An 18475-nucleotide genomic window follows, 5' to 3' on the forward strand; every position below is an offset into this window, starting at 1 on the left:
GAAACTAAACTTTTCCTTGGCAAATGAGGAGTATAATCATACTCTCACAACAGAAGACACAAACAAGTAAAGGTGTTCCTTCTTTATGTTCAAACTTCAAGGACACTCAGGCTCAAACTTAGTCTAAAAAACCAGATACGGTGTCCTCCATCTTAAATTGCTAAATTTTACATTTCAAAAAGAAAAGATGCACTACAAAGTTAAAAGTTAAGTAGGTCTTAAGCTTCCCAATTGAAATTATACTCCACCTAAGAAAAGAAAATATTGCAGAATCACGATGTTCTCCAACAAAATGTTCATGTAATGGCTGTGATGCCTAACCTATTTAGAAGATGTTATCCAACAAGAACTATCAGTCAGCCCATGATTTTTCAAATCATCAGTAAAAGGGTATATACAAAATCTCAGCTTTTTCACTTTTACATGTAACTGAACTAGGATGCTCTATTATGAAATATAAGCAAATGAAAACAAAGAGAATGAATAACAAAACTAACAATTTATTTTACTGTTGACAAAGGAAAAATCATACATTTCACATCAATTTGACGGATTCAAACCTTTTTTAAGATTTCTAAGGATGCTCCACATGAATGTAGAAACAAAGAAAAGAATGATACCAGTAATAATAGCATACTTGAGGCCAAGGTTCACTAGCAGGTTTACTAGCAGCCCAGCAAAAACCACACCAAAGAAATTAGCAGATACAGCAGCCCAAAATGGCATATCAAGAATAGCTGCTATAAATGCTCCAGTCCATGCTCCTGTTCCAGGAAAAGGGACAGCCACAAACAGCATCAGACCAAGCCACTGAAACTCCTCCACTGGACCAGCCTTCTCTTTGGCATTCTTAAACAACATGTCAAGAAATCGTGACAGAGTAGAGCTCCTTGCAGCGATGAAAGACGCAAATCTTTTCAGGTACAGTACAATGAATGGCACAGGGACCATGTTCCTACATCAATCACACAAATATGGTTCATCCAACCATGGTAGAACTCCCACAATTACCAAAAATCAATCTAAATTACGTCAACGGTAAACAAACAATGTCATATTATCTGACATAACTGTTCCAAGAAAAGATGGAATGTCACAACAAACCAAACAAATTAACCATGAGAAATCAACAGAGCCACGTAAGGACAAATGGGTGCCAAGATTGCAGTGAATTTCAAGAATATCTTACAAAAAATAGCTACAGAAGAGTGTGCTTAATAGAATGAAAAAATTTAAAAGACTAACCCCAGAATGGACAAGATTGTCAAAGTTGTGGGGTTGAGTTGCATCCAGTAACCCACAGGAATAGCACCACGAAGCTCAAGCACAGGAAGAGTGGCAAGTGTGAAAACCACAACCCCATCAGGCCAACCCAATTTCCTCAAAGAATTGGCAATTTTCAAGCCAAAGCCAGAGGCTTTGATGGAGTCAACAGCAGCATTTGCATCCTTTGAAACCGCAAACCAAGCCAGGGACAAAGAGGCCCAAAATATGACCCAGAAGGCGAATTTAACTGGCTTTTCCCCAGAAAGCAGCAATCTTTCGGCTTCATCAGCAGGGTCAAAGCATTCATCAGAAGAAGCTCTTGTCTGGGTCGGTGAGAAAGGGGCAATTGCAATAGAAGGTCTGAAATGGGGGGTGCCGTGAAGGGTCGAGAATGAGAAATTTGATTTAAGAGATTGTGTACCCTTTTGGAAGAGAGGACGAAAATTGAAAGGTGAAATCCTGCTGTGGGTTTTTCTGAAATGCAATGATGATGTTAGTGACAACGATGTGGCAGCCATTGTTAACCCAACAACTTGGGAAAGATGAAAACTATGTTTGATAAGAGAAAGTGTGGAACTTAGAATTGAGAAAGGTTGGTATTCAAGTTCATTACAATCATCATCTTGAGTGAGTGAGGCCGAGGGGTTGAATACTCTACATGTATAACCCTGGAAAGCAAATATTTTCAATTTTTTTAAATGAAGAAAGAGATATGTAGAAAAGAAAATATAGATAACAATATTTAATATTTTGTTTGATCTACTAAAGAAACTAAGAAAAAAAGTTATTAGAAAACTTCCAAATAATCCACGATTACTTTGTCGACCATGTATTTTATATTGGTTTTTTTTTTTTTCATTCATGAATGGAATTTATCATATTACCTATGACTACTTTCTCTAATACATTCTCTTTTCTTTCAATTATGGAATTTACTATATTATATTTATATCCCTTTAACATATAGTGTTTTTTTCTTTTTTGGAATTTGTCACATTGTTTACTCTGTCAATGCCAATTTAATATGTTGGTTTTTGATTTCTTATGATGTTTTCTATTACAAACACTCTTATGTCCTATGTTTTCTTATTTTTTATAATTTTAATGCATGAAAAACAAAGACAAAAAAATAGTAACAAAGTTAGGTTATACTTTTTATTCACATCTTTTTTATTTGAAAAAGAGTAAAAATGTCATAAATATTGTGTAAGAGATAGAAATTTACCGCAAGACAATTAATATTACCTTCAATAATATCTTTCTTACTTATTATTAAAAATCAAAACTTTATTGTGACATGGTTCCCTAGTTACGTCCCTAGATAATTGTTGCACCTCACAACAAAATAATATCTGACTCTTCTTTTACTTTTTTTCATTTTACAAATTGTTCTTATTTATAAATATGTATATATGTTTACAATACAATATTATTTCAAATTTAATTAACTATTTTTTGTTGGTTATGGGTTTTAACATTTTCTAGAACCAATATAATAATATGTGAAACTATTTTCTTTATATCAGCAGCAATAGAATACACACATATATAATGTACATTAGATATGTTCCAACTCATAAAATAAATAAAAAATGGTATAAATTTGTGCAATAGATGGTTATTTTATATTTATACTATTAAAAGTAAATTAATTGATAATCATCAAACTCATCCAAAATTCCTACTAATGCATTTATAGAGTAGCAAGTCAAATTATTATTATATATATATATATATATATATTCAATAATTTGATGACAACTTAAAATAATAATATTTAATTACATATTATCACATTATTACAGATGTCTTTTATTTTTTCTTGAAACTAATTAACGAGGATATATGCCAGATTGTCAGAAAAGGAAATGATGCAGGGTACTGTACTACGATACAAACAATGGGGAGAACTTAACAAGGTACTTCTACCTTCTTGTTTGTTGTCTACCATTTAAGAAAAACTAATTTATAAAATGTGTTGTTTTGAGTGGATATATAAACTCCTCTGCCATCTGCGGCAAGATCTAACTTTGAACTTTACACCATTCATGGACTTGTGTACTTTCACTCACATTGGGGAAAGTTCTACATAAGAAATAGTGAATTTTTTTTTATCATTCTTATAAGGAACATTGAGTTTTTTTATCAAAAAAATATGCTTCTAATCTGGATTTGTACATTTGCAATTATATATTTATTAAGTTTTGGGAATTCTTATATACATTTTTAAATTCATAAATAGGACCACCCTACTCTGAATTGAACTTGAATAGATATGATGATGAGTGAGTGAGTGATGAATTTGGCCAACCACTTGAAAGAAGTGAAACAAAATACAAAACAAACCAAGACAGACACACATGTTCAACAGGACAAATTTGTTATGTTGCTTTGATTGAACGTGTGTTTGAACTGGATTCGATTTTAATTTTCATCTTGAAAGCCAAACTAGTAAATAATTAGCGTCCAAATTTTTCAATACAGTTTTTTATGGCAAAATATATTCTCATTAAATTTCAAACATGCAGTAAATTAACAAATTCCATTAAGAGACAACCAAGCAGAAATCAACTCGGATTAAACAAATGCTGCTATACTTCTGAAGAATAAAAATAATCTTCTATCGGTGACAAAAATTTGTGAACTATTTACATGTCGCAGTATCGCTATAAAATTACATAAACAATCGAACAAAAAAATTCCCCGGATCCACATGCAACACATGCTTAATGAAAAATAAAAGCCCAACAAAATCCACCATCTCTGAATCGCCTACGATCTTCGCCATTGATGAAAGGGCATATATTTCTGTTGTGATCCACACACATCACCACTCTGAGCTTCTTCCAAAGACCACGATGAACTATGCTTAATGAATGCAATGGACTATAACATATTCCTAAATACTGAATATTTTCTCGGAAAACTCACGGTGGCTTCGATCAGTACTGATATAGGCTTTCGTTGCAAAATTCATAGGCTTCTCACAGTAAGCCTTCTGCCTCTAATTCTCTAGCCACTGAAAAAGAAAAGGCATATAAGGAAGATAGAAATTGGAACAAGAAATGCTAACACATTTTCGTACACTTTTTTAACACTCAACAAAAATATATGATGTACAATGTGCAATGCAGTCAAACCAGCAAGTTGCATAAGAAAGGTATTAATTATTAGTTGCATAAAATTTACGACATTTGACGAAGCTTCGTTTAAATACTTGGTCCACCACGATAACTAAGCTTCCTTCTAATTACTTGGTTCTCCGTACGACAAAACATTTTTCTATGATTGATGTTTGAATTATTTGAGATTTGTTTCTCCCAAAAGGAAAGTAACTTTATTTAAATACAACAATTCAACCATGATTTTGAAGAATATGAATAAAACAAGTTTACAGTCTCCTATTTGGAGTGGGTAAAACATTAATTCAAACAACTTTATCTAGAAGGAAGGAATGAGAAAGAAGAAGAAAACACACCATTTGACATGGGAAGAACCAAAACAACTCGCATGGTGACGGTGTTTGGAGGAAGCTGCAAGCGAAGAGGATAAAGCCTTCCATTCAAAGGACTCCGATTACATACAATGATTCCCTCTAGACCTGTCTCTTCCTCAAACTTTCGAGTCAATTCTTCAACTCCAATCCCTTTGAAAATCAAAGAATAGCCCTGCGAACCTTCATCCAACACCTCTCCGTTCTCTTCAGCAATATTGTAGTAAATAATCCTCCCTTCCATCTTAGATGAACCATTCAATTCATTCGACTGTAAACAAAACCAACCACAATCATCATCCACAACAACGATAACAAGAGGCCATGTAAAGTGACAACTTCACTATTTTTTAAGCCTAAAAGGAAAAAAGTGCTAACAAATACTTCAACGTGGCTCCATTAACGATTTCCAGTATATGAACAATTTCATTCCACAGATATATTTATTAGTACCTTTCAGCGGTTGAATCATTATTGTTATTACTCAAATCAAGGTTTCAAAGAATTAGCCATTGTTATTTCAGTCACAACATACAAAATTATTTTAGGTTATATAAGTAATCACATCGGATACGATCGCAACTTCAAACTTTGACATGGATTTGATCTGAAATTTCCTTCCATGTCAAGGATTGTGTGAGGAAACTGCAATTGCGAGTAAAACTTTTTGTCGTTGTCCATATTGCTATGGTAAAACTTCTATTATGTTAACTTGAATGACGCAAAAACAAAATGCATATGAATGTTGCCCATAAAGAAAAAAACATAACTTTACCAAGAATCTGATAATACCTTTTGTCTTGATAAGCTGGCAGACAAGGATGGTGGTGGGGGAACCGGCGCGCTGGCGAGGACTGGAACAGGGTCGGAACCTGGCAACGGGGGAGCAGAGGGTTTACTGCTATTCGCCGGAGAGTTGACATAAATCTCGACGACATCCACGTCCCAGAGGATCCAGTCCTGCGTGGCGGACCTGTGCGGAATATCGTGCGTGACGGAGTTTCTCCAGGGCGGCACACCCCCATTGGCGCGGAGGAAGTTGCCGTAGCGAGTCTTGAGCCTGACGTGGCCTCCGTCCTTGACGGGCTCCCACTCGACGGAGGAGTCGAGCCTCTGCGGGAGGGTCTGGAGGACCTTGTGGCCCGTCATGCCGAGAAGGAAGTTGAGGTTGGAGGCGGTGAGGTACTTTCCGTAACAGCTTTTCAGGCGAATTATGTTGTCGTATTCGGGGACGTATTCGACGATCCAGCGCGCGCTCTTGGAGGAGCCGTTGCGGCCTTGCGTGACGGACTCCTCGTCCTCATCCGCGAGCAGGTACTTGTCGTGGTGGCTGCGGAGACGCACCGCCTTGGCGCGGTGGAAGAAGTCCATGCCATTTCTGAACTTGTTGGAACTTATTGCCTGCATGAGTAGTATGAAAATGTAATGTAATTATACGATGAGAAGATGAGTATTTAGTTAGTGACTGGGAGAAATGAAAGGGGGATGGATGGGTATTTATTCGGTTACGAAAGTTTTACTATTATTATTTTTATTATTGTAATGGTTGTGGGTAAGAGTTAGTGTGCGTGACTGGTTGTTTGAACTTTCAACTGTCGAGGATCAAAAAAGGGGAAGAGGGAGTCAGCAGTGGCGACTTTTCGGGGACAACGCGTTTGGCTCTACGCATTACGTGGCGGAAGAGCCTAATCCGATTCATCTGTTTCGGTTTCAGTTTCCGTTCCGTGTTCTGCATCTCGCCTCAAATTATTGGTCATTCGCGTGTGACTTTTCGTAGAAATTATTACGTCATCTAAGCATGGCAAAATGCTTAATCGAGTTTAGTTTCTTAGCCTGGAAATCAGACCTCGCAATTATTGAGACCACTTCAGCCGACTTTAAAACATCGAATTAAAGTAATACCTACTCAAATTATCATCTTATCACACACACAAATTAAGTATACCAAATTTTTTCAAACTAATTTCGAACGTACCCTCACTCTTGCTTTGTAAGACACGTGTTAACGTGTCAATGGTTATTTCCATGAAAAAATGTAGAAAATAGTAGGTAACTGTAAAAATTTATTTGTGTAATTGAAGTGATGTTAAAGATGCGATGATAGCGTTTTTTAGCGTTTAAAAAAAATTATTATAGCTTTCGGTTAAAAGTTATAGACCGTTGCTTCCTACACCTTATCCATTTTCTTCTTGCATCCCATCATAATTTTTGGATTTTTTTTTTTTCAGAATAAGAGTGGGTGAGTATTTTCTAGAAAATTGGGTGAGTGCCTCTCGGAAAAATATTTCCAAAATTGATTTAGTGTGATTGATAGAGATATATTTCATATATCTTTTCTGTTTTACGTTCCGTTATTCTGTTTTCTGTTACCTCCAACTGTTTTGCTTGTGTTATATAAAGCCAAGCTTTTCCTTTGTACAAACTCACTGTTTCATTCAATGAATAACAGAAGCCTTTCTCTTCTCTCTTTCTTGATACACTAACATGGTATCAGTGTAATCACGCTCCGCTTCTTCTCCTTCTATGGCGTCTCCTGATCATCTTACCAATCCCGCTAATCCTCTCTTTCTCCATCCAGGAGAAAGCCCTGCTCTTGTTCTTGTTTCCCCCCCTCTCGCTGAAAACAACTATCAGCAATGGAAACACGATTTCTTCGTTGCCCTTGAAACCAAAAACAAAGAAAAGTTCGTTCTTGGAACCCTAAATTGTCCACCACCTGATGATCCTCTTCACGAAGCATGGAGACGCTGCAACAAAATGGTGATAGCTTGGCTTACTCGCTCAATGACCACTGAAATTAAGCAATCCGTCATGTGGATGGATTTGGCAGCCGACATTTGGAATGATCTCCTTCAGCGTTTCTCTCATGGTGACAAATTCCACGTCGCTGACCTTCAAGAAAATCTGCAAAACTGCCACCAAGGTGACTCCACCGTATCCCAGTATTATACTAGGCTTCAAATTATTTGGAAGGAGCTTTCTCTTTACCGTACTGTTCTTGCTTGCACTTGTAATTCTCCTTGCACTTGCGGCTTAATCTCCAAAATCCAAAAAGAAAGAGATGATGACTATATCATAAAATTTCTCCGTGGCCTCAACGATGAGTTTTCTCAAGTCCGATCCCAGATAATGCTCATGGAACCAATGCCCAGCTTAATTCGGGTTTTCTCGCTAGTTCTCCAGCAAGAACGAGAATTCAGTGGTCCTTCTTCTGCCCCTTCCCAAGATTCTGTCGCCAATATGAGCTTTCAAGAAAGCTCAAATAAAGTCCCTCGTGGAGGTTTTTCAAATTCTCGTGGTCGTGGCAGAACTAATAAACCTAGTGGACGCAATGCTAAATTTTGTGATCATTGCCAAAGGACCAATCACACTTCTGAAACCTGTTGGATAAAGCACGGTCTTCCTCAAGGCTATCACCAAAATAAGCCCAAGTCTAGTACACCAAAGCCTTCTGCTAGCATGTGTGACACTACAAACCCTTCTACAACTGTGGACGTTCCTGCCACCAAGAATGACCAAACAAATGTCCACCATGGTTTCTCCAAAGAACAATATGATGCTCTCATAGCTTTAATTCAGCAGTCACAACAAGCTTCTTCCGTCCCTCCTGCTGTCAATCAGTGCACCATCCAACCCTCAGGTTCTTTCTTTCCTACCACTTCTTGGATTATAGATAGTGGTGCCACTGACCACATTTCCCCTTTTAAATCCTCCTTCCAAAATCTTAAACCTATTACCCCCATTTCAATTTGCTTACCAAACAAAAATTTTGTCACTGCAAGTTTTTCTGGCACTGTTATCTTGGGCAATATTGTTTTACATGACACCCTTTACGTTCCTAGCTTTCATGTTCAGTTACTTTCTATTTCCAAATTAGTTAACTCCTCTAACTATCTTGTGACCTTTCACCAGAACCAATGTTTAATTCTGCAGACCAATACCTTTCGGATGATTGGAGCAGCTAAAAAGTATAAAGGCTTGTTCTATCTTACCAAAAACTGCAATTTGAGTGTATCAGAAGATAGTAGCTCTGTACAGCATTCTGTTTCTATTAACAATACTCAATCTTGTAACTTGTGGCATATGAAATTGGGCCATCCTTCTAATAAAATTCTAAAAGTCATTGCTTCTCAATATCCTAATCTTTCCTCTTCCCCTGTTACTACATGTGATGCATGTGCATTTGCAAAACAAAAACGATTACAGTATCATCCTAGTCCCACAAAATCTACTCATTTCTTTGAACTAATCCACATTGACATTTGGGGCCCTCTCTCTATAATTTCTATTGAAGGGTACAAATATTTCTTAACTATAGTGGATGACTATAGTAGGTTTACTTGGACTCTTCTTCTTAAAAACAAATCTGAGGTCCGTTCATCTTTTCAAAATTTTGTCATTTTAACTGAAAACCAGTTTTCTTGCAAGTTAAAGAGAGTAAGATCAGATAATGGTAAGGAATTTTTTTTACATGACTTTTACAACTCAAAAGGAATTTTTCATGAAACTTCTTGTGTGGCAACCCCTCAACAAAATGGCATTGTTGAGAGGAAGCACCAACACCTATTAAATGTTTGTAGAGCTTTCCTTTTTCAAGCAAAAATGCCTAACATATTCTGGTCATATTCTCTAAAGCTTGCTACGCACATCATAAATCGTTTGCCTACTTGTTTTTTGCAGAATAAGTCACCTTATGAAATTGTTTATGGCTCCCAACCCGATTTCTCACATCTCAAAGTGTTTGGCTGTCTGTCATATGTCAGCACTCATCCTGCTGCCAGAAATAAATTGGATTCAAGAAGCCAAAAGTGTGTTTTCCTTGGCTTCAAGCCTGGCACCAAAGGCTATGTTTTATATGACATTCATTCCAAATCCATTATCGTATCCCGCAACGCCCTTTTTCATGAAACTGTTTTTCCCTACTCTACTTCTTCATCTCCTTCACAATATTCCACTGTTGCATCTCCCTCTACCAGCAATGACTTGTTTCATTTTGATATTCCCATTTCATCTGTCACAGCTGCAGGAAACAATGATATTTCTACAATCTCTACTTCTGATACTTCTCAAATTGCAGTTCAGGACACTTCTCACCTAACAGCTTCTGATAACAATCAAACAGAAGTTCTTAGGACTTCTAATCGTCTTAAAAATAGGCCTCGATACTTACAAAATTACTACTGTGGTTCTGCTTCCACATCCGATTCAGTCTTCTCTACTCCCTATCCTATTCATAATTTTCTTTCTTATGATAAATGTTCTTCTAATCATACTTCTTTCTGTCATAACATATCTGCCCAAGGTGAACCCTCTTCATACAAAGAAGCCATTCAAAGTGACTGCTGGAAAGAAGCTATGTCTGCTGAACTACTTGCTCTTGATCGAAACCACACCTGGACGTTAGTTTCTCTTCCTCCTGGCAAGAAGTCCATTGGCTGCAGATGGGTTTATAGGGTCAAACATAAAGCAGATGGTTCGGTGGACAGATACAAAGCTCGTTTGGTTGCAAAGGGGTTCACACAAACTGAAGGGATTGATTATTTTGAGACTTTTTCTCCTGTTGTGAAGTTGTCTACTGTCCGCATTGTTCTTGCCTTAGCTGCTGCTCACCATTGGTTCATCCATCAACTGGATGTTGATAATGCTTTCTTGCATGGTGAGTTGGATGAAGAAATTTACATGAAGCCTCCACCTGGACTCTCTCTTCCTCATCCTCAATCTGTGTGCAAACTTCACAAGTCTCTCTATGGCCTAAAACAGGCCAGCAGAAACTGGAACACCAAGCTTACTTCTGAACTTCTCATTTTGGGCTATTATCAAAGTGTTGCTGATTACTCTCTTTTTGTCAAACATACTGGTTCCACCATTACAGTACTACTAGTTTATGTTGACGATATAGTACTCACCGGTAATGACGTTTCTGAGATTCAAATGGTTAAAAACCATCTTCATGATAAGTTTCACATTAAAGATCTTGGTCACCTTAAATATTTTTTGGGGCTAGAGGTTGTTCGATCTTCACAAGGCTTAGTTTTGAATCAACGAAAATATTGCCTCGACCTTATCTCTGAAGCAGGTCTTCTTGGTTGTAAACCTGCACCTTCGCCCTCTGATCCTGCCACCAAATTACATGCTGATGAAGGAATGTTGCTGTCTGATCCTTCTTCCTATCGCAGGCTCATTGGTCGACTCCTTTATTTGACGCACACACGACCTGACATATGTTTTGCTGTTCAACAACTAAGTCAATTCATTTCCTCTCCCCGTGAACCCCACATGGCTCAAGCCTTACGCATTGTTCGCTATCTGAAAAGTGCTCCAGGGTATGGTCTTTTTTACCAATCCAGCATTGAGTTTAAGATCCAAGCTTTTTCCGATTCTGACTGGGCCACTTGTGCTACTACACGTCGTTCTGTCTCTGGTTTTTGCATCTTCATAGGCACCTCTCTCATTTCTTGGAAATCCAAGAAACAAAGCACGGTCTCCAGGTCTTCTACAGAAGCTGAATACCGTTCTTTAGCCTATCTCACGTGTGAACTTCAGTGGCTCCAATACATTCTTCGTGACCTGCATCTTTCCATTCCTACCCCATATGTCACCTTTTGTGATAATAATTCAGCAATCCAAATTGCCAAAAATCCCACTTTCCATGAGCGTACTAAACATGTAGAGATTGATTGTCATCTCATACGTCAAAAAATTCTTGATGGTCTCATTCATCTTCTTCACGTTCCTTCCGCCCATCAACTTGCGGATGTTTTTACCAAGTCTCTCCATCCTACACCGTTTCACACAGCTATTTCCAAGCTTGGCTTACGGAATCCCTATGCCTAGCTTGAGGGAGGGTGATAGAGATATATTTCATATATCTTTTCTGTTTTACGTTCCGTTATTCTGTTTTCTGTTACCTCCAACTGTTTTGCTTGTGTTATATAAAGCCAAGCTTTTCCTTTGTACAAACTCACTGTTTCATTCAATGAATAACAGAAGCCTTTCTCTTCTCTCTTTCTTGATACACTAACAGTGATTCAGAAAATAAAATCCAAAACGATAGAGTACAGAGAAAAAATTGATGGGTTACATGAAGAAACCGCCGAAGTTATAAAGAAAATGCGCAGCCCAACCCAAGTAGTTTTTTTACCATTGCAGTTTAGTTGAATTGATGACGCCCACTTAAACAAAAAGATTGACAATGAGACAGCGAGGATTGGATTGGATATGCTCTGCCAGCTAGGTTGAAGTGCTGACTCGGCCTAATTAAATTCAGTCACTATCGGTGACTCATTGTTGGATATGTATGGAACTTGTGTTTGGCGTCTTTGAGTGTACCAAAAAAAATTAAAAATAGAGAACCAAAATGGTCTTCCATTGGAAGCCACCAACGAAATCCTCAGTCCAAAAAATGTAATAAAATATCAAATAACAAAAGCATAAAGGAACTTAAGAGAGACCAATACAAGAAGGAAAAGAAACAATACGTAGGGTGGAAGCTATGGAGATAAAAGCCACTCAAAAGTGTGAAACTAACGTCTACACAAGGAGTCTTAGACAAATAGACAATGTTATATATTCTCCACTTTCTAGTCCCAATTACTACTGAAAACGCTTCTAGTCCTTGTCAAGACAAAAAAATATGAATGTGTACTTCCAAACCCCATCCTCTGCCCATGAATATGCGAATCCTCAAGATTAAATTATATGAGAAACTCTGTCTTTCTCTGTCTCTCTCATAAATGTTATATCCATATACTAATTGTCTTGACGTAGACATTTGGCTCATAAGAAGAACAAGTAGGGTATAGACAACTTCAGTTAAATGTTATATTCGTATATCTGTTTCCAAGTTACTAATTACCATCTTCATCTTGAGTATTAATATCTTATTAAATGGCGTCAATTTTCACAGATCAATATTATATTGTATTAATTTTCACAAACCAAAGATTAATTTTAAATTGAAATAACAAAAAGCTCTTTCTACGCATGTGGACTCGTTCCTTCACCAATTGTTAGTAGTGCGTTTACTGTTTGGTCTTTGGGGTGTGAACGCATTTGTTAAAGTGTGAATTGTGTGATTACATTTTCGTTGGTGGAGAAGAGTTGGTGAAGGGATGAAGCAACACACAGCACATCAAATTCAACCAAGTGGCCATCAATGGTAGTGGAGGACTCTGATATGGTAATACAGGGATGAGACTATACGACCCTGCGTGTGAGCGTCCAAAATTTTCGTTGGACATACTTGAGAAACAAATGAACATCCATCGTGAAAGCTAATTGTGGCCACGCGTATTTTAATGGAAACTGGAAATGAACTAAACAATCGAGTTTTTTCTAGGAGTACGTTAACTAAACCCTTCTTGTATAGACCTATAAAATACCCAATCGAGTGTTTTACTTGTGTTAACAAACCCTTTTCGTGTATAGACCTAAAATACCCAAACACCAAACTATGTGTCCATTAGTATCACCGAATGGGAAAGAAAACTTGAGAGGAGGAGATATAACTTCACTCACGCAAGCAGAGATGAGGTCAAAGCATTTATTAAATGAGTTAAGACTTTCTTAAAAAGTTATTTAATTAAAAGGATAAGACTTCGGACTATTCAAATAAGACAATCTATTTACCTAAATAACAATAATGACCTATGATAATAATAATAATTTTGGATGGTAATATTTTGACACGATATATTTATTAATTTGTGTAAAGACGTACTAATCTATATAAAGATATTGGTTCATTAAATTCTTGGATATAATTTTAACTCGTTTAGAGATATTAATTCCTACCAAGCAGACTTAGGAAAACTTTAGAATTAAACTACTTTCAAAAAAGTTAAGACATAAAAACAGGTTATATTAAATAAGTCAAGTCTTAAATATTTCAACTTCTTTAGGACTGCTATCAACCTTATAAGATTTAACTTAGTAGTCCATCTTCAAACTTGATAAAGATCAATTTGAAATCTTTGGTTTAAAATATGCTTTTGATGCTTTATTGATTCAATTTACTTCAAACATATTGTCAGTAAAAATAGTACCCAATCATCTAGTATAAATTGCAATACAAAATTTGTGTACTGGAATGATTTCTAATTGATTAATTTTGTGAATCTTTTATATTAGCCATACATAAAAATTATTATATTTATTTTGCATTTACATATTTATTTATTTTGTATTCTTATAATGATTAAATATATACAAAATTCAATTTATATCAATATAGTGATCCATCAAACATTCACTTTATGTCAAATAATAATTAGTTTATTAATAAATAAAATTTAAATCATAAAAATATTATTTATTCAAAAGATAATTAATAGCAATGATAAAAAAATAAGAAATAAAACAAAAAAAATAATATAATAAATAAATAAATAAAATCATGAAAAAGTTTTGAAACTAATAAAAAATCATTTAATCTAAAATTTATTTCGAGTTCAAGCGTGCATAATTATGTTTGATCAGTTGATTATAGCGTTTGCATGAAACAGATAATACCACACTATTTGCAAAGTTAACTTACTGAAAAAAAAAAACAAGTTAAATATATTAATACAATTTTAATATTACATATTATGCAATCATGAATTTATTTGTTTATTTAAGTATTCACTTTTTGTAATAATTACTTGATAGTATATTCAGAATCACTAAATAATAATGTAAAATTTTAAATTTATTAATTCTTACATTTAAACAAAAAAAAAAAAAAAACATGTTTTGGGTATATTTTAGGAAGAAGAGTGACATTGAATTACGTTAGTCCAAAATATTGACATTTACACATTTCTGTTTTGAAGCGCTTCAACTCAACCCGGTCAAGGGAAAGACCAAACACGGTGTGAACGCTTGTTTCAAAGAAATAAGCAAGTCATCCAGTTGAACTATGGTCTTTTATAATTTAGAACAATGACTAGGAAATTTCCCTGAAATTCTGAAGTATTTTTTTAATCGAATCTAAAGTATAAGTTAAACAGGTTATTAATCACAAATTACTGATTATTTTTTCTTCAGATAATTACTATATAAGTTAATAAAGTTATGTAGTATAAAATAATTATAAAAATTATCAGACATCATCTTTTCAAATACTTATTAATAGTTATTTATACCAATATAATATTAAAATCATTCAGCATAATCTTAAATTTCATCCCAAAATTAACATAACTTACTTCAATTTACTTCATTAAATTTTAATTCAATTCAAATGAAAATATTTTTTAAAAACTAAAAGTAATTCAAATATTTAGTGAAAAAGTTTCACCAGTAAATATTACTATATCGAATAAAAAATCTTAGCACGATCATTACTGTTTTTTCCCCTTTTAATGTTGAAGTGTAATGACTAATGAAATAAATTTTATCTTTAAAAACGTATTCACTACTTGTATTTTTGTTGTGACTTTTATAATTGAAATAATGAAGAACTAAATCTCATCATCCATGATTAAGAATATAAAGAACCCAAGTATTTAGTTTACACATTTTATGTATTACTTATCCCTATATATACAATTAACTATTGTACTTTTTATTTATTTATTTAAAGAAAAAACAGAGGTCCGAAATAACTTGTTTTCCTATTTTAACTAACGCGTTCTCATTACTAATTTAGCCAAAATTGTTATTTAGAATCATTTGAAAAATCACACTTCCTCTCAACGAAAAATTCAACGGACAACATATTCACGCAAAAATTGCTAAAGGAAGAGTCGATGAACGAGAAAAACGCACCTGCAGCATCAGGTTCGAGTTCCGCCTCGCCGGCGGCGACTTGAGGGCGAAAACGGACATCGGCGACGCTGGTTCCGAATCGACGGAGAAATCATCGGAAGCGATAGACGAAACCGTGCTGTCGCACAAATCATCCACCAACTCCTCCACCGCCTCCACAGTCTCCACATCCCACAGAACCCAATCCTTCGTCGCCGAACTGTGCGGCTCGTCCACCGTCACGCTGCTCCGCCATGGCGGTGTCCCTCCGTTCGCGCGCAGGAACTTGCCACTCCAGCACATCAACTTCACCTGGAACCCGTCGCGTGTCACTTCCCAGTCGTGCTTGAAATCCGCACCGGGCTCGAACTCCCTCTGGAGCACCTTCTTTCCCGTCATCCCAAACAGAAACGGCGCCTCCGTCGCCGTTAAGTACCTTCCGTGGTAGCTCCTGAGGCGCACCTTTTTGCTTCCTCCGTCCGTTATCTCCTCTACGGTCCACCGCGCTCCCCGGCCGGGGGCCTTACGGCTCTGGCGGACCTGGCTGCCGTCGGCATCGGCCACGAGATACTTGTCGAGGTGGCTCCGCAGCCTCACCACGTTGGTTTTGGTGAATAACTCCATAGCGTGTCGATCGATGAGTGATGAAGCTGAAAACTAGAACTGTAGATATATGGGTTGTGAGTGTAAGAAAGAGAAACAAAGAATTTATAACGGTTTGTATATATATAAGGAAAATGTTAGAGAAACGCCCTCTTAACACTTTAAAAAATTAAAACATTTTATGAGTTAATAATTATATTATATGTTTATTTTAAAAAAAAAATATATATATATATATATATATATATATATATATATATATATATATATATAAAGTGATTCCTAGTCGATATTAAGAAAAATTTATAAAAATGTTTTACTCTTTTTTTTGTTTTTCAATGCGCATTTAAAAAAGAACACTAGTCAAACTTTAAAATAAATAATATGTTAATGATAGTAATTGATTTTGACATAAAAAAAATTTATGTTTAACGGTTGTTGTAAATATTATAAAACAAAATTGATGTCATATTATTAAAAGATTGTTATTTCATTCTTTCCTCTCCTTTCATTTTAATTTTTCATTGAACAACATCGTGAATCATTAACAATTGCATGTTGCCATAATACTACATGTAATTGATCACTCTTTTCCTTGTTTACTTTGTTTGTTATCCTTTCTTTTTGTCACAAGTACACATTTTTTCCTTTGTTTTACTCATTTTCATTCTTTGTTATGTTATTAGTTCCTTCTTTAAGTCAATCTTTCATATTTGTTGTTTTCAAACATTACATATAATTGTCTTTATTTCTTGTAGTTTAGATGTAATGAATACATGTTAAACATATTAGACACTACAAATGACTTTTGAGTTTGAAAATTTGATCATTAACGAGTATATACTCGTTAATATAATACATAATGCACACATAAATATATGTAAGTGTGTGTATTATTAAGTATTTTTTACTTTTAATAATTTTATAAATTTACAACATAAATATTTTTCATTATAAGTATTTTTTTTACTTTTAATAATTTTATAAGTTTACAACATAAATATTTTTTCATTATAAGTTTTTTTTTTAATTTTTCATTATTTTTAAAGTTTACAACATAAATATTTTTCATTATAAGTATTTTTAATTTTTAATCACTTTAGAAGTTTACAAGATTAATATATTTTATTTTTAATTACACATCAGTTTTTCTAATTTTTAATCATTTTATAAGTTTACAAGATTTATACACAACATCACTTTATTTTATCATTAAAAATGAGTGTTTTTTTAGAACTTAGCAATTTCATGTTGTATTATTTTAAAACTGTCAAATTAATTTTTTTAATTACAAATCTTTTTTATTTTTGCTTCAATAACTTGCTAACCAACTTGTCATCATTTGCATTTGCTGCTCTTCATTGTTACATCAACAAATTTGTAGTCTTTACTACTCACACATTAAGGTACTTCTTCCTATATCTTTCTTTAGTTTTATTTGTTGTACATATTATGTACTACTTTCATTGTCCTTCTTTTCATTCATTACTTTCTTCCAAGTAATAGGTTTTTAAATTCATATTAATTTTGGATTTATTGTTTATTGTTTTTGGTTTAAACCGACAACATACCTAAATGGAAAATATTCCTTTTAACAAATCAACATCAGAACAATAAAGACAAAGATGGAGAATAAATACTGCAAATAGAAGACGTGGAATGACCCCCCAACAAAGACTTACTGAACAATCTAAAAGAAGAAAAATAATCCTGAAAACACAACCAACATTGTTCAAATGACAAACAAAGCTCTCCGATTGAGAATGACATATATTCAACAATTGACTCAGTCAATAACTAATGCAGGTAACATCACATTTTTCATCATCACTAGTGTATGTCATTGACCGAGAAAGTCCTTCCGAGTATCCTCACATTCTTTTTAGTTATTTCATGTAAACTATATATTTGATTTAAATACAATTTAACTTATTTTTGAAATATTAGGTTATGGTTTTGTCCCATAAAGGTTTGTAGGAAGTAATGACAATGAAGCAGGACCAAGTAATACACACATTACTGACCCTCAACATGGTTAGTCAATTTTATTCATCAATATTTAATCCATGTTTTTTATTTACCATTTTATGAAATATTTACATATTTTTATATTTTTATTTATTATGCTCCATGCTTTCACATAACAGGTTCTACTCATGTACTGCAAAGGTTTGAAGAATATAATGTATATGAAGCACGATCAAGTACTTCACCTATCAGTAATATAGATTGTGGTCAATGCACTATATCCATTGTATTATGTACAACAATAAAAAAAAAACGTATATAAATAATAATGTACTCTAACAATCTTAAAAATACTTCATAAATAATAACATTTATTTATGCTTAAACAAAAAAATTATATCTAACTTTATACAAAAA

At 34.6% G+C, this 18475-nt stretch overlaps 2 protein-coding genes across 2 annotated transcripts; both read right to left on the reverse strand.

Moving 5' to 3' along the window:
* Positions 1 to 480: 480 nt before the first annotated feature.
* LOC114173045 (small multi-drug export protein) lies at positions 481 to 1945 on the reverse strand. Its single transcript, XM_028057241.2, has 2 exons — positions 1246 to 1945; positions 481 to 955 (listed from the first exon to the last, which is right to left on the reverse strand). The coding sequence occupies exons 1-2, from the start codon at positions 1782 to 1784 to the stop codon at positions 541 to 543; spliced, it is 954 nt and encodes a 317-aa protein (XP_027913042.1). The 5' UTR covers positions 1785 to 1945; the 3' UTR covers positions 481 to 540.
* Positions 1946 to 3843: 1898 nt separating this feature from the next.
* Positions 3844 to 16187, reverse strand: LOC114173024 (uncharacterized). The gene is made up of 4 exons (XM_028057217.2): positions 15509 to 16187; positions 5552 to 6160; positions 4745 to 5030; positions 3844 to 4285 (listed from the first exon to the last, which is right to left on the reverse strand). The coding sequence occupies exons 1-4, from the start codon at positions 16109 to 16111 to the stop codon at positions 4251 to 4253; spliced, it is 1533 nt and encodes a 510-aa protein (XP_027913018.1). The 5' UTR covers positions 16112 to 16187; the 3' UTR covers positions 3844 to 4250.
* Positions 16188 to 18475: the final 2288 nt, after the last annotated feature.

This window comes from Vigna unguiculata, chromosome 2 (assembly GCF_037176805.1).
Source record: "Vigna unguiculata cultivar grain cowpea cultivar isolate G323 ecotype 2 chromosome 2, ASM3717680v1, whole genome shotgun sequence".
Lineage (NCBI taxonomy): Eukaryota > Viridiplantae > Streptophyta > Magnoliopsida > Fabales > Fabaceae > Vigna > Vigna unguiculata.

Coding starts and splice junctions, on each gene's coding strand:
- LOC114173024 (XM_028057217.2), bottom strand. CDS start 16,111: ATGGAGTTATTCACCAAAACCAACGTGGTGAGGCTGCGGAGCCACCTC. Junction 6,161..15,508: donor ACTCGAACCTGATGCTGCAG/GTGCGTTTTTCT, acceptor CTACTCATGCAG/GCAATAAGTTCCAACAAGTT. Junction 5,031..5,551: donor CCAGCTTATCAAGACAAAAG/GTATTATCAGAT, acceptor TTTTGTTTACAG/TCGAATGAATTGAATGGTTC.
- LOC114173045 (XM_028057241.2), bottom strand. CDS start 1,784: ATGGCTGCCACATCGTTGTCACTAACATCATCATTGCATTTCAGAAAA. Junction 956..1,245: donor ACAATCTTGTCCATTCTGGG/GTTAGTCTTTTA, acceptor TGATTGATGTAG/GAACATGGTCCCTGTGCCAT.